General features: G+C 37.2%; 1 protein-coding gene across 1 annotated transcript in view; it reads right to left on the reverse strand.

Annotated features, from left to right (window-relative positions):
* AK5 (adenylate kinase 5) overlaps positions 1 to 23,787 on the reverse strand; it is a 227,446-nt gene that overhangs the window by 169,922 nt on the left and 33,737 nt on the right. Inside the window, exon 5 of the mRNA XM_008690702.2 lies at positions 9,076 to 9,267. Coding sequence (XP_008688924.1) covers positions 9,076 to 9,267 — 192 coding nt within the window. The remainder of the gene's footprint in view (positions 1 to 9,075; positions 9,268 to 23,787) is intronic.

Raw genomic sequence — 23,787 nt, forward strand, 5'->3', positions numbered from 1 at the left:
ATTCTTCTTGATTAAAACTCCTCACAGTGTAGGGATAGAGGGAACATACCTCAATATCATAAAAACCACATATGAAAAGCTCACAGTGAATATCATTCTCAATGGGGAAAAACTGAGAGCTTTTCCCCTAAGGTCAGGAACATGGCAGGGATGTCCACTATCACCACTGCTGTTCAACATAGTACTAGAAGTCCTAGCTTCAGCAATCAGACATCAAAAAGAAATAAAAGGCATCTGAATCAGCAAAGAAGAAGTCAAACTCTCACTCTTTGCAGATGACATGATATTCTGTGAGGAAAACCCAAAAGACTCCACCCCAAAATTGCTAGAACTCATACAGGAATTCAGCAACGCGGCAGGATATAAAATCAATGCACAGAAATCAATAGCATTCCTACACACTAACAATGAGACAGAAGAGAGAGATTAATGAGTCAGTCCCATTTACAACTGCACCCAAAACCATAAGATACCTAGGAATAAACCTAACCAAAGAGGCAAAGGATCTGTACTCAGAAAACTGTAGAAAGAAATTGAAGAAGACACAAAAAGATGGAAAAACATTCCATGCTCATGGATCAGAAGAATAAACATGTAAAATGTCTATGCTACCTACAGCAATCTACACATTCGATGCAATCCCTATCAAAATACCATCAACTTTTTTCACAGAGCTGGCACAAATAATCCTAAAATTTGTATGGAACCAGAAAAGACTCCAAATAACCAAAGGAATATTGAGAAAGAAAACCAAAACTGGTGGAATCACAATTCTGGACTTTAAGCTCTATTACAAAGCTATAATCATCAAGACAGTATGGTACTAGCACAAAAACAGAGACATAGATCAATGGAACAGAACAGAGAACTCAGAAATGAACCCTCAACTCTATGGTCAACTAATTTTTGACAAAGCAGGAAAGAATATCTAGTGGAAAAAGACAGTCTCTTCAACAAATGGTGTTGGGAAAATTGCAGCCACATGCAGAAGAATGAAACTGGACCATTTCCTTACACCATACATAAAAGTAGACTCAAAATGGATGAAAGACCTCAATGTGAGACAGGAAATCCATCAAAATCCTAGAGGACAACACAGACAGCAACCTCTTCCACCTTGGCTGCAGTAACTTCTTGTAAAACACGTCTCCAATGGCAAGGGAAACATAGCCAAAAATGAATGATTGGGACTTCGTCAAGATAAAAAGCTTTTGCACAACAAAGGAAACAGTTGACAAATCCAAAAGACAACCGACAGAATGGGAGAAGATATTTGCAAATGACATATCAGATAAAGGACTAGTCTCCCAAATCTGTAAAGAACTTATCAAACTCAACACCCAAAGAACAAATAATCCAATCAAGAAATGGGCAGAAGACATGAACAGACATTTCTTCAAAGAAGACTTCCAAATGGCCAACAAACACATGAAAAATTGCTCAAAATCTCTCGGCCTCAGGGAAATACAAATCAAAACCACAATGACATACCACCTCACACCAGTCAGAACAGCTAAAATTAACAAGTCAGGAAACAACAGATGTTGGCAAGGATGTGGAGAAAGGGGAATCCTCCTACGCTGCTGGTGGGAATGCAAGCTGGTGCAGCTATGCTGGAAAACAGTATGGACGTTCCTCAAAAAGTTGAAAATAGAGCTACCCTATGACCTAGCAATTGGACTACTGGGTATTTACCCCAAAGATATAGATGTGGTGAAAAGAAGGGGCACATGCACCCCAATGTTTATAGCAGTAATGTCCACAATAGCCAAATTATGGAAAGAGCCCAGATGTCCATTGACAGATGAAAGGATAACGAAGATGTGGTATAGCTATACACAGTGGAGTATTACTCAGTCATTAAAAAATGAAATCTTGCCATTTGCAATGACATGGATGGAACTAGAGGGTATTATGCTAAGCTAAATAAGTCAATCTGAGAAAGATAATTATCATATGATCTCATGATATGTGGAATTTAAGAAACAAAACAGAAGATCATAGTGGAAGAGAGGAAAAAATAAAAGAAGACAAAAATCAGAGAGGGAGACAAACTATAAGAGACTTTTAATCTCAGGAAACAAACTGAGGGTTGCTGGAGGGGATGGGGATGGAGGGATGGTGTAACTGGGTGATGGACATTAAGGAGGGCATATAATGTAATGAGCACCGGGTTTTATGTAAGACTGATGAATCACAGACCTGTACCTCTGAAACCAATAATACATTATATGTTAATTTTAAAAAAATCCAAATATCCATTAAAAAAAAATCTACTGAGATGCTACTCTCCTAAAAGAAGAACAGTAGTTTTTCTAGGGCAGCTCTGTCTTGTTGCCTCGGCACACAGTAAGATTCAATAAATGTTTGTTGCCCAGACAGTGTGAATCCTTATAAACTGCCCTGTATTCAAGCCAAAATGGGTATTTCTCATGTTTCCTCTGGGCTCTTCACACTGAGGTGCTAATAGTATCAGGTTTCATGCCAGAAGGCACTATTTAGTTTTTTTTTTTTAATTGAAGTTAAAACAATTCAGAGGGCCATATATCCAGCACACATATACACCACTGACACCCAAGTAAGTATGTGCCAGAATACCTCTATAGCCTTTCTTATTAACCTTTGAAAACTACTCCTTGACTATATTTTGTCTTAGTTACTAAACCCGCCCAAAAGGAATTAATGGGCCTTTTCATTACATGACAATGAATATTTAAACAGGATACAATAAGTGACAGTATTTAAAGGAAATACAGCTTCACTATGTTACCTATTTACAAATTCATCAACCTCAAGTATTGAGAAGCAATGAGATTTTCCTCTGAGTGATTTTAAGAGAATGGATGTATTTGGGTCAACTGTTACAAAGTATCTTCATTGCCTTTCTTATGTTTAGGTGAGTTGCCGCATCGGCTGAGGGCTTATGCTATTTAGAGTTCTTTTCCACCATCCCGTGTGGTGATAGCGGAGATGGTGATAATTCACCAATGGCGATGCACTGGCAGTTTAGAGGTAAGTGTACTTGTGTTTAAATGTTAGTGTTGATTCCTATGAAACTAAGTTAATTAACAAATAATTACTCAGTTCTGTCTAAATTAACTTTTACTATTCCTGTTTATTTTCCCTTGGCTATGAGTGCCTGGCGGGATGGGAACTACATAGTTTCAGTGGTGAATTTGAAATATATAATATGGGTATTCTCGTATTTGAAGGGAGTGATATGGGGCATAAGGGGTTACCTGGGGGCTCAGGGACGATATCTGGTGAATTAACAATACTGTGGTTTTGACAAGGATGTGTTCTCTCTGCCAGTGGTTCCCCAGCACTGATGCCAGTCTGTGATGAAGTAGTCCCTTATCTACCATAAAATGAGAGAAAAAAAGGCAAATGTTGGGAGCTTTGCTTAAAGCCAAATAGATTTATTCAGAGACTTTATTTGTAACCATGTCTTCCCTAATTTTTTGTGTGTGTGCTAAAAATATGCCTTTCTAACAGTAGTAATAATAGATTTTTTCCCCTCAATGTCCTCACTTAGTAAAATAAAAAAGCTACTTAGGAAATGCAAATTAAAACAAGATACCACTAACACACCTATAAAAATGGCCAAAATTCAGGACACCGATGACAGGAAATACAAATGCTGGTGACGATATGGAGCAACAAGAACGCCAGTTCACAGCTAGTGGGAATGCAAAATGGTACAGCCACTTTGGAAGACAGTCTGGCAGTTTCTTACAAAACTAAACATACTCTTACCATTCGATCTGGCAATCATGCTCCTTGGCATTGATCCAAACAAACTGAAAACTTATGCCCACAAAAAAAACCCTGCACATAGATATTTATAGTAAATTTACTCATAATTGCCAAAACTTGGAAGCAACCAAGATGTCCATCAAGTGAATGGTACGTTCAGATCATGGAATATTATTCAGTGCTAAAAAGAAATGAATTCTCAAGCCATGAAAAGACATAGAAGAACCTTAGTGAAAGTAGTCAGTCTGAAAAGGTTACATACCATATGACATTCTGGATAAGGCAATACTGTAGATAGCAAAAAGATCACGGGTTTCTAGAAGCCAGGGTGAGGGAATGGCGAGAGGTGGGGAGGAATGAATAGGCAGAGCATAGAGGTGATTCAGGGCAGTGAAACTACTATGTATGATATTATAATGATGGATTACGGGTCATTATACATTTGTCTAAATCCATAGAATGTACAACACCAAGAGTGAACCATAAGATAAACTATGAACTTTGGATGATTATGATGTGTTGATATAAGTTTGTCAATTATAACGAATATACCACTTTGGTGAGGGATTTAATAGAGTGGGAGGCTATGCACGTTTAGGGCGAGGGAGTGTTTGGGAAATCCCTTTATGCTCTTGCAATTTTGCTATGAACTTAAAACTACTGTAAAAAATAAAGTCTTAAAAAACTAACTTCATCTTAGCCCCAATTAAAAAAATTCTTTTCTGATCTATTCACTATTGAAATTAGAAGTCACTGGTTTATGTGGCCTTGCTAATAAGACAGTTTAAAATTAGTCCCTCACCCACTTTCCCAGAAAATTGGTGTTAGTGAATGAGAAATAATCCTGATTTTAACATTTTTCAGTCTATGTCTTTCCTGGCTGAAGAAATCCAATCGATAAGTCTAGGTATTAAATAGTAGGCCTTTTTACACATCTTATGATTACAGCTTACTTCTCACTTGAAGTTATGCTTCTCTTGCTTTCTCCTACAAAAAGTCCAGAAGAAAAATGACCATTTGCTTACTGCAGAGTCTAAAACTAAATGTGGACCTTCACTGATTATTATCTATATTAAGTAGCATTTATTCAATGCACATAAATGTGTGCGAGTGGCATGTTTTTCTGGCTGGATCAACAGCACAGTGCATTTTGGAAAATAACAATATAAACATTACATCCTACCCTATTATTTTTCAATCATTTTAGAAGATCTTTTTCTCAAAACAATGAACAAAACTGTGCATATTTTTTAAAGAGTTCATCAAATTTACTTAAGCTTGACCTGTCTTACCTAATACTATTTCTTCAGTAAGTTTCATCCAACTTAGTGAGGATGATTAAAACAGTCTAGGGTTTCTTTAAGCTTTAAAAATAAAGATAAAAAATTGGGGCGCCTGGGTGGCTCAGTCATTAAGCGTCTGCCTTCGGCTCAGAGTCCAGGGATCGAGCCCCACATCGGGCTCCTCTGCTGGGAGTCTGCTTCTTCCTCTCCCGCTCCCCCTGCTTGTGTTCCCTCTCTCACTGGTTGTCTCTCTCTCTGTCAAATAAATAAATAAAATCTTTAAAAAATAATAAAGATAAAAAATTATCATTATATATATATATTATTGAGACTTTTGAAAAACCTATAGAAGGGAAATTATGGTTCAAGAGTTCTATAGTTTCATCAAGTCCCAGTGCTTCAAAATGTCATGAAACAGAGCTTACTCAGTAAGACTAAATAAGCAGCTTTTTTGATCCCGGTAAAAAACAAATTTCAAAACAAAACTCTTGAGAAACTTGGGGAACTCATTGCACCTAATTTAATTAGGAGCACAGTGCTGTAAAAGGTATGATTAGCAATTACATCTGATCCTGTAATCAGTTAAGAAACAACATATAAACTTGTCTGAGAAGATTCTACGAAGTACCTAATATCCTAGCCTTGTGATTTCATAGCATTTAATTCATGCACAGATGGCTGTATATGGGTAAGTATAATAAAAGAATAAAAATGAAAAGGTCCATGTGATGGGAACCATGTCAATAAGATACAGTATTCAGATAACAGCATGTTTTCCTGTCTATTTTGATTAGGTTTTCTCTTCAGTCACACTGGGTTCGTTCTTGACTCAGATCTGTCAATAGGTAGTGTCAATGATGAAGTAAAAAAGAAAAAAAAATGAGCTAGTATTTCCTACAATCCAATCGCACGGTTCAGATGCAAGCATTATATGGCTTGATTAGACAATATAGAAGTTAAAAAAGCACTGGGACAATTTAAAAACCGATAACAAAAAAAAAAATGAATTTGGCATGAAGTTTTTAAAACCTAGATTCTTCATTTTGGATTTCTTCACTAATCTATCTATGGGAGAAAAGTCAACAGAGAACCCTCAAAGAACACAGAATTGTTAGTGGTAATGGTAGGTTCCAAAAGATGGGATGAGAGGGGAAGGGAAGAGAGAGGAACAAAGACAAGAATTATAAACAGTATCAATCACTTGAATTGTCCTTACAATGTTCCAGGAACTGTTCTAAACACCTGATATCCATTTACTCCTTATAATTACACTGAGGTAGGATGGATGATTGTACCCATTTCACAGGTCAGGCAGCTGAGAGGATAAGAAGCCTGCAGGGGGTCACGCAGGAGGTAGGTGGCACAGGTGGAATCTGAGCCAGGCAGTGGGGCTGCATGGTGCTCCCTAAACATGGCTTCTGCATTGCCACTGTCTGCCGTGGTACAGACATTCTCTCATTGCACCCATATAACAACATGATGTGGTAGGTAACGTCATCTCCAATTTATAGATAGAGACCAAGTCCCAGAGCATCATGAATTTATTAAATGGCACTGGAGCATAAGACTTCAAGTGAGGGTTTCAGACTCCAAAGCCCTAAGGAAGAGAAGCACCAAGATGAAGTTTCTCAACTGGACTGTTGAAGAGGGACGTGGTTTTTGTGGTCTTTAAGAACTTCACACCAAGATAAATGATTAATCTTACTTGTGGGTGGGAGGAGTCTGTTCTACTCAATTCCTAACATGGTGCGTGACATATGTGAGGATGCCTTGTACATTCTCCTTTGTGACAGTTACCACATTTAATAACTCATTGTTTAGTATCTCTTTCCCCACAGACTGTAAGCTTTGTTCATTTACTGGGAGCACACTATGTACCAGGCAGGTACTGTTCTAGCAATTTGTAATACGTAAGGGAACAAAATAAAGGTCCTTACCTTTTGCTTATTTAGCTTTGCATCCCTAGCACCTAGCAGAGTGTCTGGCACCCAGTGATTCTCAATAATTATTTACTAAATGAATAGATGAATCAATTAAGAGGGGCAGGTAGAAGCAACAGAAAAAAACTACAGAGAAAAGGAAATATTTGGGTTTGCTCTATTAACTCCCAGTTTTTTAATTAAAATCTTAATATACTTGTGATTAATATGGATGATTGTTTTTATTATTTAACTCATCTTTAAAGACAGAAATGCTACCAAATATATTTTAATTCCAAAACCGAACTATGATCCGTGTTCTGAAGGAGGACATGTGATTCAGGATGCAGTACCTGCTTCTTTGACAGACGAAATTTTCTAATTCTATTCCCCAGAGCCTAGCCTGTGTTTGCGTTCACCACTTTTTCAAAAGGTGACTTTCCAAGGCAAGTCTCCCAGTAATTAGAGGCATTTATCCTAAAGCTTATTTGGTTTTAGCAGTGAGGTTACAGGCTGTCATCCACATTGTTATTGACTCCCTCAATTACAGGCAATGGCATTTCACCTCCATGCAAAATATTAGTAAATTAACAATCCCCACTCTGCATTCATTTGGGAAATCTGCTTTGCTTGTGATGACGAATGTGACAGGCAGGGAGTAATCAGAGATACTCTGGTAATACCTTTAAGCCTTGCAAACATCAATTAAAACTCTGGCTCTGCACTTTGCAGTTGGGGGTTTGGTCTGTAGGGTAAATTTCTTTTTTCATGACACAACGCAGAAGTCAGCATCGGTAATTTGCAAGAGAAACGGGGAAAAATCCCAGCAAAAATAGCCAGAGAAACATCCGCCCTGATTTTCTTGAATCTTTCCTATTTTCAATGTCTCTTTTAGACCAAAAAATGAACTCTGGCACTGTGAACCATTTTCAGATCAGATTTACAGTTCTCTGACATGACAACTTTGACTCAAAGAGCAAATTCAAATAAATATTTCTTTAGAGAGCTAAAAAGACTGCAAAGAGATTATTATTCAAGTGTCGTGACTGTCTCAGATCTAAGGGCATCTTAGTCTAATGAAGAGATTTTTTACCCAGTAATTGCTAGGTCATAGGCTCTGTGGATGAGCTTCAGTAGATTTACCGAAAATTTGTAAAAAAAAAAAAAACAAAACTTATGTGCATTTTATTAAGAAAGACATGCATTATTTTCATCAGATTGTCTACTGGGCTTTGTAACCTCACTAGATGGGAATCTCTGGTCTGGTGAGAAAGACCCAAGGGCTGGGGGGAGGGTTTTGCTGAGCTCTGCCGCCATCCAGGTCTCATGGAGCTGCTCTGATGTTAGTGTCTTCCTCCATAAAATGTTTTCTACAGATGGCCAATGATTCCTTTGTCTCCTCTGTTTCAATACTTGAATTTCTGATGTTATGGGATTATAATTTAGCTGAATCTTCACCTCTAACTTCCTGTATTCTAATAACTGTATGAAATAATGATTCAGTCTCTTCTTTCATTGGTACATTGAGTGTCATTAACCACGAAACAAACGAATTATGAAAACATTAATATTAGCATTGTGTTAATGGAGCAGAAAGATCAATGCCTTCCATTTTCAGACAGTATTACGTCTTTAAGCAAGTCAAACCCTTAGGAAACTTTTTTGTGCCATCAGGATCTCATTTCCTTATGTGGTACATTGTGATAAAACCTCACTTACAATATAAGTCTCATGTAACACTATGTCAACTGTGTGTTTTTAAGTCTATCAATTTTATTAGGTTTCCACAGACAGAAGATTTGGGAAATCAGGCAAGTACTACTTAAGATTATTCAAATTATTATTTAAAAAGCCTTTTTTTTCTTTGGAGGCTATAGGATTCTAGCCAAGGTTAAAATTTATCATTTTTTATAAAATTAAAGAGAAAGTATTTTTATCATAATGACTTAATAAAGGCAAAGCAGGTAAAAATTATCAATTTTTTTCCTATTGGATTCGAAGTCCAAGGAAAGCCACTTTTTTTTTTTAAGTAAAATGGGTTTCTAAATGAGAACAGGTGAATTAGAAATCTGAAAGATTGGTCTTATACTAGACATGTAAAAGTATAGCTAACTTACTGTCATGATGAGCCCCTTTTCCTGGAAGTATTTGACCAATGGAGCAGCATTCTGCTTGAAGTTCATTAGTCTCCTTTGGGTAGCTTTCAGATTGTCGTCAGGCCGCCCCTGTTGCTCTGCACGCTTCAGTAATCTCTCTTTGAGCCTCTGATTGGCACAAGCCAAGAATACCACCAAGTCAGGAGTACAGATCTGCAAAGAGAATCAAACAAGCAGACAAGCATTTAACACACCAACCAATGCAAGTGTGGGCAGCGGCATTCATCTCTTTTAATTCTGTTGAGGATGCCATATCTTTGGGCCTCTATGTCTTTGCCAGTATAATTTCTAGGGCTACTGTTCTATACAAGAATAGGAGGGGCCACTGTTTTTATAAAGGCATACCTTGAAGTTCGTAAAGAAAATTAAAAGTGCTACTTCAGTGAACAAATAAATGATAAGAAAGTGAAAGTGAAATGGGCTTATTGCTGATATGGAGAAAGTTATGGATAGAAGATCAAACCAGCTACAACACTCCCTTAAGCCAAAGCCAAAGCCTAAACCAGAGCAAGGCCCTAACTAACTCTCTTCAATTCTGTGAAGGCTGAGAGAGGTGGGGAAGCAGCAGAAGGAAAGTGTGAAGCTAGTAGAGGTGGGTTCATGGGCTTTAAGGACAGAAGACTTCTCTGTAACATCGAAGAGCAAGGTGAAGCAGCAAGTGCTGAGGGAGAAGCTGCAGCAAGTTATCTAGCAAGTTATTTAGCTAAGATAATTAATGCAGGGAGCTTACACAAAACAACAGATTTTCAGTACAGATGAAACTGTCTTATCCTGGAAGAAGATGCCATCTAGGTCTTTCTCAGGTAGACAAGTGAATGCCTGGCTTCAAAGCCTCAAAGGACAGGCTGACTCTGTTGTTAAGAGTTATTGCACCTGGTGACTTTAAGTTGAAGCCAATGTTCATTTACCATTTTGAAAATTCTAAGGCCCTTAAAAATTATGCTAGATCTACTCTGCCTATGCTCTGAAAATGGAACAACAAGGTCCGGATGATGGCACATCTGTTTAAAACATGATTTACTGAGTATTTTAAGCCCACTGTTGAGACCTATTGCTCAGAAAAAAGATATCTTTCAAAATATTATTGCTCATTAACAATGCACCTGATTATTCAAGAGTTCTGATGGAGATGTACAGTGATATTAGTGTTGCTTTCAATGCCTATTACCACAACGTTGATTCTGCAGCCCTTGGACCAGCTAGTAATTTCAACTTTCAAGTCTTAGTTAAGAAATACATTTTGTAAGGCGATGGCTGCCATAGTTAGTGGTTCCTCTGATGATCTGGGGAAAATCAATTGATGTTGTGAAGATTGTTGAAATGAAAACAGAGGAGTTAGAATGTTACATAAACTTGGTTGGTAAAGTACCGGCAGGGTTTCAGAGGACTGTCTCCAATTCAGAAAGGAGTTCTACTGTGGGTAAAGTGCTATCAAACAATATCTTCACCAGGAGTAGAGTCCATCTCAAGAAACCACTTGCTTTTGCTCATCCGTAGGAATCCACTTCTTAAAGTTTGATATGAGATGCAGCAATGCAGTCATACCGTCAGGTCCACTTCTAATTCTAGTTCTCCTGCGATTTCTACCATGTCTGCAGCTACTTCCTCCACTGAAGTCTTGAACCCCTCCAAGTCATCCATGAGGGTTGGAATCAACTTCCAAACTCCTGTTAATGTTGATATTTTGACCTCTTTTCACAAATCACAAATGTTCATAATGGCATCTAGAATGGTGAATGCTTTCCAAAAGGTTTTCAATTGATTTTGCCCAGATCCATCTGCAGGGCTCGATCCCAAGACCCCAGAACCCCAGGACCCTGATGCAGGGCTCAATCCCAGGACCCCGGGATCATGACCTAAGCCAAAGACAGCTGCTTAACTGACTGAGCCACCTCGGGACCCCACAATAAAATATTTTTAAATTAAAGTATGTACACTGTTTTTTAGGCATAATGCCATTGCACACTTAATAGAATACAGTATAGAGTAAACATAATTTTTATATGCAATGGGAAACCAAAATTTTCACCTGACTTGCTTCATTGTGATATTTGCTTTATTGCAGCATTCTAGACCTGAACCCACAATATCTCCAAGGTATGCCTGTAGCTCATGTAAATGGCATTCCCCAATCTGCACAGCTGTATGCAGTGACCTCCATATATCTGGAAAATACTTTTTGTCTATGTTCAAACAAGTATCCAGGTTAAATTAAGGTCAGTATAGGCAAAACTTTTCCAAAGGTATATGTAACCGGATTTTAGAGGGGACATGATGGTTTGACTATAGATATTCTCTACAGTAAACAAGTACTGCTCCTATTATTACTTTTTTTGTTTTTAAGATTTTATTTATTTATGTGACAGAGAGACAGCCAGTGAGAGAGGGAACACAAGCAGGGGGAGTGGGAGAGGAAGCAGCAGGCTCCCAGCGGAGGAGCCCGATGTGGGACTCGATCCCAGAACGCCGGGATCACGCCCTGAGCCGAAGGCAGACACTTAACGACTGCGCTACCCAGGCGCCCCCTATTATTACTTTTTGCTGTTCTTTTAAAAGTATCAATTGTAGGGGGACCTGGGTGGCTCAGTTGGTTAAGCATTCGACTCTTGATTTCAGCTCAGGTCATGATCTCAGGGTCGTGAGATTGAGCCCTGCATGGGGCTCTGGGCTTAGCACAGAGTCTGCTTAGGATTCTCTTTTTCCCTCTCCCTCTGCCCTTCCTCCACCCCCTCACCACATGTGCGCCCTCTCTTTCTCTCTCAAATAAATTAATAAGTAAAAATCTAAAAGTATCCACTGTATGCCAGGCCCAGTGCTAGGTTATTTTCTTATGATATTGCTAAACTTTGCAATACTCTGCAACGTACATGTTATCTCCAGTTTTCAGATGAACAAACGGGAGGCTCTGAGAAATGAGGTACTAGTCTGAGGTCATATGGTCAGAAAAGTCAAAGTTGATATTTGAACACAGGTCCGTCTGGTCTAAGGCCTGTGTTCCTTTTACTATTACAAAGAACCAATTAACCCAAAAGCTTTCACAAATTTCTGAAAATACCAAGGAACGACTTGAAAAGAACCTATGAAATAAATCGTTCTTATTTAACTCAATTAGGACTAGTATCGCATTTAAAAGACAACATGGCCATAGAAAGTGAATGTAGTTTCTTGTTGAAGATGGGACAAGACAAAAAGGTGGTTTTGTATAGCAGTTTAAAGAAATGATTCAATAAAATAATAGAGATGATTCCAATATTTTTTGCATCTTTACATTAGTAAATTATTTGAGCATATGCCCCAATATATACTTATTAATTTAGAAAATATGCATGTGTCACCATACTAATATAGGATGCTTGTTGTAAAACATACACAAAAATGCAATTTAAAAAAGAAGAGATATAATGATTGCAATTTTAACACTTTCTTCCCACACCTTGTAAACTCTAGAGACCACTGTTTGGAAAATGGACCCTGGAGGCTGGAAACATGCATTCCAGTTTTTGCCCTAGGACTTGCCAGCTGAGTGACGGGCATATTGGCTAATTTTGCAAAGCCTCTGTGTCTTCATCTATCAATAAAGATATACAGATCTACCTCCTTGAGTTACTATAAAGATTAAATAAGATAATGAATGTGAAATACACAGCCCAGATTTGATCCGTGGTAAGTGCTCAATAAATTTTAGCCATGTTTATGTTTCTTGGCTTTCATGATTCTAGGTTGTCCTGGTCCTCCTTTAACTTTTTGTTATTTATTTGTTTATTTATTTATTTTCTTGGCTCACAGTTTTTCCTCCTTAAGTCCACAAGTGGGGGCCTTCCTTGAGGCTTAGATCATGTTCCTGCTTTTAGGTCATGTCTCCAGATTCTCATCCTCTTCTCATTCTTTTTTACCTGTTCTGCTTTCAGCCGCTACCCTTAGTTGATGGATCCTGAATCTGCATTTTCAGCACTGACTTTCAACAGAATCTAAGACCTGTATTTTCAAATGCTTTATAGGACGGCTCTACCTGTAAGTCTTAATGTTACTTGTGACTTTGCAAGGCCACAATCAATCTCAGGTCCTTTTTCCCTAAATGAAATTCCTATCTTGCTTACTTATTTATTTTTCTACTTTTATGGTATTTTATGGTAGCAACACTATTTTCCTAAATCTGTCAGCTAGAAAAGAACCCTTACTCATCATCTCTCTAAGCTCTCAGCATTGCCAACAGGTTTTGTCTTTGAAATACCACTCAACCCTCCCCACCCCCCGCCGCCCCGCCAAGCTCCCACTGCCACTGTCTAAGCCACACATTAGCATTAGTGATTAAGAGCATGAATTTCAGATTCAGATCATCTTGAATTTGAATCTAGAAGCTGCCATCTATTTGTTTTTGGCCTTTGAACAAATGGTTCATTTTTTTCTGAGCCTCAGGTTTCTCAACTGTAAAATAAGAGGAAAAGCTCTCCATCTCTGTAGTTTAGTATTTCCTAACTTAAAAACAAAGAAAAACAACTTCTAAATAGCTTTTGGGAAGCCTCAATACTTTTAAAAAAATCACTTTAATTTTGTGTGATATATGATAAAGGCATTATTTGAAGTTAAAACCTTTATTTTATCAACTATCATATTGGAAAATTTATGTTTAATAAAATCTCTGGTAATGTTTAGCCTTACCCAGTATAACAAATGACATCCTTTAAAATTTGCTTTAAATAAATTATATTGGGGGGAGCGCCTGGATGGCTCAGTCGTTTAAGCATCCATTTGATTTCAGCTCAGGTCATGACATCAGAGTTGTGAGATGGAGCTCCAAGTCAGGCTCCGTGCTAAGTATGGAGACTGCTTGAGATTCTCTTTCTCCTTCTGCCCCCCCACCCCCGGCCAGCGCTCCCCCCACCGACCTCCGCTTGCTCCCTCCTTAAAATAAACACAAAGGTAATATTAAGAAGAAGACAATTTCTGACAAATAAAATATTGTATTACTCTTGGTTTAGTTAGGATGTATAGCAAAATAAAGGGGGGAAAAACCCTGAATTACTAGCTTAGTATTAAATGCAGATAAAAACGTTCTGACTTTTGAAATTCTTTCAATTTGCATTTAAACAAATGAAATGGTTTACTTTAATACATCTTGTGTTTTGCTTCAGGCTACAATGTAAGTGCTTCTCCCTACATAACACAATGAAGTCATAGATAGACACATATGTAATCACCACTATATTTTGTTTTTTACTGTTGGCTTTTGAAATAGTAGAGAAATTTAGGTAAGACTGAAATTTATATAAGACTTTTTCAGACATCGAATAAAATTGCATTTTATTTATTTTTTAAATTAAAGCCCTTTTTAAAAAAGCAATTTCAGGTTTATAGAAAACTTAAGAGGCATATCTAAGAGTTTTGATCAGTGAAATTCAACTTTAGGTTTGAGAAAGATGATTTTGAAGTGAATCTGGAAAGTTATTTAATTTTATAACTGATAACTCGCTATCTTTCTTTGGTATAAACGACACAAGATATAATTAGAAATAGAAAAAACAACTACGATGTAGAACCGGTGAGGACTGTGGCAGCTGGGGATAACAGGCTGATGGCTCAGCAGAGTGCCCACAGCCACTAGTGTGCTCATCTGGTCCTAGGAACCCCACGCATGCCCGGTCATTAGGGTCTCATCTTCTCCAACAGTACTCCATTTTAAAGGGAAAAAATATTTCAATTGTTTATGTTTTTTCCTCTAAGTTAGAAGCAGATACCATTGCATTCCAAAAGATGTGAAGTCCCTAGAAAGTTTTCATAAAATGCACTTTTGACATGTTGAGAAGTATCACCAAACAAAATGGATCCTTGACATACCTTTTCTTACCCTAGGTTCTCAAAATATATTTGCTGATTCAATGAATGAATGAATAAATATATAAATGAGAACAAAATATGAGATACCACTTTTGTCTACAAAGAAGTAAGCTTCTCAGTCGCTGATATTATTTCTCCTAATGAATCAACTAAATCAATTTTTTCTGTCATTATATAGACATGCCAATCTTCTTCTGTCCATTGACTTAAAGACCCTTACCTGAATGATTACTCTGTTGAAAAGAACCTGTGACTGCCTTTGATAAGCAAAGACATATTCACTGTGTCAGATTGCCAAGTGAGCTTGTTTTAATACTCCCTGTTCCTAACTGTCAGTACTTTTGACTGGCCTATTCTTTATGAAGATGTGTCAGAAGGCCTACACTCCATAATTCAGATGACACTGTCAGAAACCAGGAAGCAATGTACTAAAAAAAAAGAGAGAGAGAGAGAAGATCAAATTGGAACAAAAACTAAAATCACAGAAACTAAAGGCTGGCAAAAACTCGAGAGATTATCTGACCCAAATTAATGCCACATCTGTAATTATCTCCACAGTCTCTTGACAAGTGATTTTTAAAGTTGAACATTTGAACTTGAACGTTCTTGTGAGCATTTCTTGGGATGGGTACTTACTATTTACAAGGTGGCCCCTTTTGTTATTGGAAGATTCTAATAACTGAGAAGTTCTTTCTAATATTGGGCTTAAATTTGCTTCCCTATTCTGCCCACAGTGAAAATGTAAAGTAAATTATTTCTTTCATCCATTAAACTTTTGCTGAACACACACCATTATCACAGAAGCTAGATTAGATCATAAAAGGAAAAAAAGGATAGATAATTAGACTTCACTATCATTTAACACAGAAATAATTTCTGGGCAGAACTTTAAACAGACTACAGGCCTGGGGGACAAAAACTAGAATATGGGTCCCACCCAGGAGAAGGAGCTATAGAAACTACTACTGCTGCCCCCTTTTGGTTGGACTCCATAGGGCTACACCATCAGAGTGTGTGAACCAGCCTCACAGGACAAAATCCCTTTAGAATCACCCCCAAATTCCCATCATATTAGGTGATTAAATGTATTTAACAGTCAATTAGGCATACTTGAAAAGAGAACTAGTGAACTAAATGAACAGAGTAAAATATCCAGAATGAAATAAAGGGGAGACAGGGAGTAGGAAAAGTACATCAAACAGCAAAAGGGACAAATGAGAGAGAATGGTTAGAAAGTTCTAGAAGAAGAGAGAAAATGAATAAGTGGTATTAGACAATACAACAGCTAAGAATTTTCTAAACTCACAAATGATATCAAGTTTCAGATTCAAGAAGCAATATAAAAGCCAAGAAGAATAAACAGAAAACCTCAGATCTAAGCATACCAGAGTAAAACCGCTAAAAGTTTCGACAGACAAAAAGACCAAATCAAAACAAAACAAAACAATCTTTAAAGCTGCCAGAAGAAAAGAAAGATTACCTTCAGAAGAGCAACAATGAACAGCTGTATTTTCAAAAGTGACAATGAAAGCCAGAAAACAATGACATGGTATGTTCAAAGTGCCAAAACAAAACAACTGCCAACCTAGGTTTCTGAAGGCAGTAAAAATATCTTTCAAAAACTAGGAGTAAATACAGATATTTTCAAACAAACAAAAATTGGCAGTATCTGTCCTCAGAAATTCTACACTAATGGAAACATTTAAACATATTCTTTAGGTAGAAGTCAAATGATCCAAGATAGAAAATTGGCCCAGAGGAATGAATAAACAGCAACGAAATGGCAAATATGTAGGTAAACCTAAATGAGTATTGACCATATAAAAGAATACTGAAAGTATTTTGGGATTTAAAAATAGAGATTAGTCATGAGGCAGGTACATGAAGTTCAACTGTTTTAAGGGCTTGTTCAGGAAGTGGCAGAAATATTGAATTCTATGAGACATTAAGTTAACGATGTACGCTGTGATCCCTAGAACAAGAGTCAGAAAATTTTTTCTGTAAAGGGCTGGATAATGAATATTTTAGGCTTTTCAGGCCATATGGTCTTGTAGCATGAAAGCAGCCATAAACAGGAAGGCTGGCAGTGGGGACTGGGGAGAATCTAGAGGAGGAGGGCAAGCGAATGCAAATGTGCGATGTTCAGTTAGTCACTGCAACTGGGGGCTGGGACCTCCGTGCTGCTGGGCCTTCTGAGGGGCACATGTGAGGAGTCTCTGTCCACCAGGTCCTGTCTCCTACTGGTCAAGAGTTGCTCCCAGACATATTACCTTCCCCATGCTTTCACGTTGTGGACGCATGAGTCCCTGGGCAGGAAGCCAAACATCCCCAGTGAGTTGCCATACATTACAAGGGCATGAAGCTGGTCACAGCAGTAATGACCGAGTGATAGGTGGGCTGTGAGAATATAATATAGGGCATCAGAGGTGCCTGATATAGCTGTGAACTTGAAATAGAAAGATACAGAAATGCTAAAAGTAAAAAGATGGAAAAAATATATCATGGAAACATTAACCCATAGAAAGGTGGTAAAACTATACAAATATCAAACCTGATTTGATATTTGATGGGCAAAGGGAAAAAAACCTGAAAGTACCTAGGAGAGTGGATGTTGAAAGTTCTCATCATGAGAAAAACAATTTTTGTAACTATGTATGGTGATGGATAGCAACTGGACTTATTGTGATCATTTTGCATATACAAATAAGGAATCATTATGCTGTACACCTGAAATGAATTAATGTTATGTCAATTATGCCTCAATTTAAAAAATAGGAAAAAATCAATTCCTAATAATCCATTTTCTACAAAAAAGGGGCAAAATGTACAGACATTTCTGAAAAGAACACATACAAATAGCCAATAAGTACATAAAAAGGTGTTTAGCATCACTAATCATCAAGGAAATGCAAATCAAAACCACAAAGAGATAATCACCTCACACCTGTGAGAATGGCTATTATCAAAAAGACAAAAGATAGCAAGTATTGGCAAGGATGTGGAGAAAAGGGAACCTTTGTTGGTAGGAAAGCAAACTGGTACAGCTACTATGAAATGCAGTATCGATAGTCCTCAAAAATGTTAAAAATAGAACTACCTCTGAATCCATAAATATACTTCTAGGTATATAGCCAAAGGAAACAAAATCAATATCTCGAGATATTTGCACTCCCATAATCATTGCAGGACTATTCTCAATAGCCAAGATATGGAAACAACCTAAATGTTTGTCAGCAGATGAATGGATAAAGAAAATGTGGAATATAGGTATAATGGGATATTATCTAGCCTTAAAAAAAGTAGGAAATCCTGCCATTGTGACAACATGGATGAATCTGGAGGACACAGAAAGACAAATACTTCCATGATCTCACTTATATGTGGAATCTAAAATAGTCAAACTATGGGGCGCCTAGGTGGCACAGCGGTTAAGCGTCTGCCTTCGGCTCAGGGCGTGATCCCGGCGTTATGGGATTGAGCCCCACATCAGGCTCCTCCGCTATGAGCCTGCTTCTTCCTCTCCCACTCCCCCTGCTTGTGTTCCCTCTCTCGCTGGCTGTCTCTCTCTCTGTCGAATAAATAAATAAAATCTTTAAAAAAAATAAAAATAAAAAAATAGTCAAACTCACAAAAGCAAAGAGCAGAATGGTGGTTGTCAGGGGCTGGGTAGAGAGGGAAATGAGGAGATGTTGGTGAAAGGGTGCAAGTTATCAGTTATGCAAGATAAGTAAGCTCCACAGATCTAAAGGATAGCGATGTGAGTATAGCTAACAGTACTGTATTATATACTTGAACCTTTGCTAAGAGGGTAGATCTTAAGCGTTCTCACCACAAAAAAGAAAAACGAAGAAACTGGTAACTATGTGAGGTGGTGGATATGTTAGTTGGCTAGACTGTGGTGATCATTTCACATATATCAAAACATCAAGTTGTATAATTTTTGTTTGTCAATTATACCTCAATAAAAGTGAAAAAGCCGTGAACACATGTCAAAGTATAGACTTTAAGGAGAGAAGTATTACTGGAGCTAAAGAGTGACATTTCATTAAGATAAAAGGTTAATTATCCAGGAAGAAATAATAACCTTAATTTGCATGACTCAGTAATATAGCCTCTCAGTATACAAAGCTGAACTTAAACAGAACTAAAAGAAGAAAGTCACAAATCTACAGTCATAGTGGGAGATTTTAATATATCGTTGCAAGTAACTGATAGAACACATGACAAAAAAATCAGTAAAGAAAGGAGATCTTCATACAATTAACAACTTTATAGATAGATAGATACATAGATACATAGATACTACCACTAAGTTGAATATAAAGTCTTCTAAAATACACACAGAAAATTTATAAAAGTTGACCATATTCTGAACCATAAAGGAAATTTAAATAAATTTCAAATGATTGAAACTCACACTCAGATTACCTTCAGTGACTACAGTGGAAGTAAGCTCTGTATAAATAAAACTAGAAATTTAAAAATCCTTGTGTTTAGAAATTAAACAATACACATTAACATAATCTTCAGTCAAAGAAATCACAGTGGAAGTAGAAAATATTTTTAATTAAATGATAATAAATTATGACATTTCAAAACTTATGGGATGTAGCTACACCCATAGTCACAGGAACATTTTATTGCCTTAAACGAATACGTTGCAGTGGGGGGGGGGATCCTTGAAATTAAGGACCTAAGCATTCGTCTCAAAATGGTAAAAAAAAAAAAAAAAAAAAAGGCCATTTTAGGTTGACTAAAAAGTAGAAAGAGAGAAAAGAAAAAGATAATAGTGAGGAAAAAATAAAAAATAAACATAGTATAATTAAGGGTCCCTGGTGAAACTAATCAAGAAAAAGAGGGAAGGCAAAAATAGATATTGATAAGAGGGAATGAATTCCTAAATATCGTACAGAGATTAAGAGGACAGAGGATTTTAAGAACTTAATGACAACAAGTTGCAAAATTTATATGAAATGAACAGATTTCTAGAAAAACACAACTTCCCTACNNNNCTGATAGAAGAATAAACAGAAAATCAGGTTATTAAATCCATATTCAAAACCCTCACACAAAGAAAGCTCAAAACCCGGATGGCTTTACCAGTGAATTGTACCAGACATCAAGCTAACAGAAACCCTTCTACTAAATATCAAAGGAGTATTTCTCACTTCATTCTATTAGGCCAGCATAATCTTGAATCCAAAGTCAAATAAGGGCATTAAAAGAGAAAAATTATAGGACAATCTCACACAAGAACATAGATGCAAAAATTCTAGGTAAAATATCAGCAAATGAATCCATCAAGATATAAAATCCACGAAGATATCATGACCAATTTGGGTTTATTCCATGCAGGAAGAATTAGTTTGCCTTTCAAAAATCAAGCATTGTAATTTATCAAATGAATGGAATAGAAGAGAAAAATCAAAAGATCATCTTAATAAATAAATAAATGTGGGAAAAAAATTGGTAAAACTTAACATTTATTCATGATAAATACTCTTATCAAACTAGGAATTCAACAGAACATCCATAATATGGTAAAGAATAAATACATAAAATTTATAGCAAGCATCACACTTAATTGAGAAATGTTGACACCTTCCCCCGTTGAAATAAAAATGCCTATCATAAGCATTTCTAGTCAACATTGTAATGAAGATTTTTGACAGTACAATAAAACATGAACAAGAAATAAAACACTGGATTGGAAAGAAAGAAATACAATAGTCATTTGGGACAATGTGATTGTACAAGTAAAAACTTCAAAAGAAGTTAAAAGCCATTAGAATAAATATGCAAATTTAGCATGGTCTCTGCCTACAAAAGTAGTATACAAGAATCAATTTTATCCTATATATTAGGAACATTTTAAAAATGAATTAAAAATGCTACTTAATTGAGCTTTAGTGTGATGCTGCTTGAGAAAGACGTGACCAGCCATTGCTGGCTTTCCAAGAAAATCCATACAACCCAAAGGGACATTTGCCAAAGATGTGGGGAGACTCAGGACGCTGGAGCAGCAAGGAAATACTTCCTACTCTAGAACCTCCAGAAAGAAATCCCTGCCTGCTGACTTCTTCACATTAGCCTGAGTGAAGAAGGAGGCCCACAGGAAGGAATTCTAGAAGATACGCCTGTCAATGAGGCATATGCGATGCCTTCTGAGGAAGGATACCAAGACCATGAACTTAAAGCCCAAGAAATACTTTTGCTCCCAGTTTCTTGAGACCTACTAACATATGTTCCATCCTGTACAAGTACTCAATTCCAACATGCCCAGTCATGACATTTTCTCAATGTTTTCACAGTGTATTTTATTTTATTTTTTAAAGATTTTATTTATTTGACAGAGAGAGACACAGCGAGAGAGGGAACAGAAGCAGGGGGAGTGGGAGAGGGAGAAGCAGGCTTCCCACTGAGCAGGGAGCCCGACATGGGGCTCGATCCCAGGACCCTGGGATCATGACCCTGAGCTGAAGGCAGCTGCTTAACGACTGAGCCGCCAGGCGCCCCTTCACAGTGTATTTTGAACTCTTCCGTCAGCAGTGATTGAAGTTCTCTGTACCTGCCCCTACTCAGCATTTCAGTGCTTCCCTCTCACTGAAGTGAATATATGGTAGCAGGGTCCTTATGTGCTGGGTGGATATTGTGGCTTCAAATCTAAAATGTTAAACTAAAACATCTAAGTGACTACCGCTTATTTCTAAATCTTCACTATGTTTTTGTTGCTGTTGTTGAGAAGTTGTGATTTACTACCATACGTTATAAGATTTCTAGGTGTCTTTTAACGATCTTTCTAAGAATAATGATGTGTTGTAACATTTGTTAATGTATACAATACTTAAAAACTATGAGCACGAACCTATGCAACTATAAATATTAACTATGAAATTTTACTGTTTTGTGATGTGTTTTATTAACCTGTGTTTATACATAAATGGTGAAAATTAAAACGTTATCTCATTGAAAAAATAAAAATGTTACTTAACCAAAGAAAATTGTTTAATCACCTAGTGGAAAAAAATCTCATGGAAAAATGATACAAAAGTACTACACAGACCTTGGCAGAAATAAAATGAGGTATATGCCATATTCATGAATGGAACACTTAATATCATAAACTATGTCAATGCTTCCCAATTGATTTATAGATTTAATGTAATCTCTAAATGTCAGCAACTTTGTTAAATTTTTGTCTTTCATGGGAATTGAAAAATAGACTGAAATTTCTTTGAAAATGCAGAACGCCACGAATAGACAAGGCAATCTTCAAGAAAATCGTAAAGAAAAAGAATAAACTATTAGAAATTATTGTCAGATAATGTGATTCATTACAAATCCACAGTAATTAAGACAGGTACTGGGTTTTAAGGAAGACCAGTAAACCACTGGAACAAAACTATGAAACAGATCCACTGCCCAAATATATGGGCATATGATTTATGACAAAGGTGGCTCTGCAGTGCAGTGGGGAAAGCACAGTCTTTTCAATGAACGCTCCTCGGGCAGGTGGATGTTCATATAGAAAACGATGACTCTTGACTCTATATGATATGGTATGCAAAACTCATTCCAAATGCATGTTCACATCTAAATGTGAAAAGTAAAATGATAAAGATCTTAGGAGATAACATATAAGAAAATAGCTTCTAGACCTTAGGGTAGATAAGAATTTCTTAAACAGGTCTAAAACTTCCAAACCATAAAGATGTTTTACAACTGAATGGTCTTAACATAAAAAAACACTTTTATTTATTAAATACACTATTAAGAAATGAAAATGTCAGTTGGAGAAGATATTTGCAACACATACAATCAACAAAGGGCCTGTTTTGAAAATATAAAAGTATTCTTACAAATCAGGGGCGCCTGGGTGACTCAGTTACGTCTCTGCCTTCAGCTCAGGGTCCTGGGATGAGTCCCGCAGGCCCTCCCTGCTCAGCAGGGAGTCTGCTTCTCTCTCCGCTCCTCCCCCCTTGATTCTGTGTGTGTGTGTGTGTGTGTGTCTGTGTGTGTGTGTGTCTGTGTGTGCGCACTTGCTCTCTCAAAAACAAATAAAATTTTTAAAAAAAGTATTCTTACAAATCAATAAGAAAAACAGAAAACAATAGAAAAATGGGTATGCATGGGCGCTGCATGGTTATATGGTTATAAACTCTATGACCTGAGCTTGGGTTTATGGAAAAGGACAAACAATTGGAAAATGTTAATCCCTAAAAAAAAAAAAAAAAAAAAAAAAGTGAATTCAAGACTCCTCTTTCATTTCCCCCCATCTCCCTCTTTTCACTTTTGAGGAGAAAAAGTATAGTCAAAGTTGGTCAGATCAAGACTTTTCACTAAGCTACAGTACTAGGTATTGTATAGTACTAGTACTGTAGTACTAGGTAGGAGTGTGGTTTCTCTCACCTAGGATCCTCTCTTCTATTTCCAAGAAGCTGGAGAAGTAATACCAATCTCTCTTTCTGCGGCTCACCTTTCTCTTTGAACTTGCTTCTTTCTATGTAGCTAGAGTGATCTGCTGGACTTAATTATCAGAAGGCTTGCATTGGGCTGCTCCAAGCACCAGCCCAATTTATGTGTTTCTGGCTCTACTTCCTGTCCTCTTCTCCTCCATTGGCATTCTCTGGATTTAGGTTTCTGTGACAATGGTGGGACAATCTGAGACTTGGGGGCTGGAGGGGGGGGATTAGGGTTGGAGGAGGTCTTCTGGCTTGCTCTGGTCCCAGGCACTAGGCTATCAGCAGCCTACATAAGAGGAATTCTCCATGGAGTTCAGATGGTACTCTTGGTTCCTACTGGGTTTAGAGACGAAATTTCATAATAAAATATTTTTTT

This window comes from Ursus maritimus, unplaced genomic scaffold (assembly GCF_017311325.1).
Source record: "Ursus maritimus isolate PB19 unplaced genomic scaffold, ASM1731132v1 scaffold_12, whole genome shotgun sequence".
Classification (NCBI taxonomy): Eukaryota; Metazoa; Chordata; class Mammalia; order Carnivora; family Ursidae; genus Ursus; species Ursus maritimus.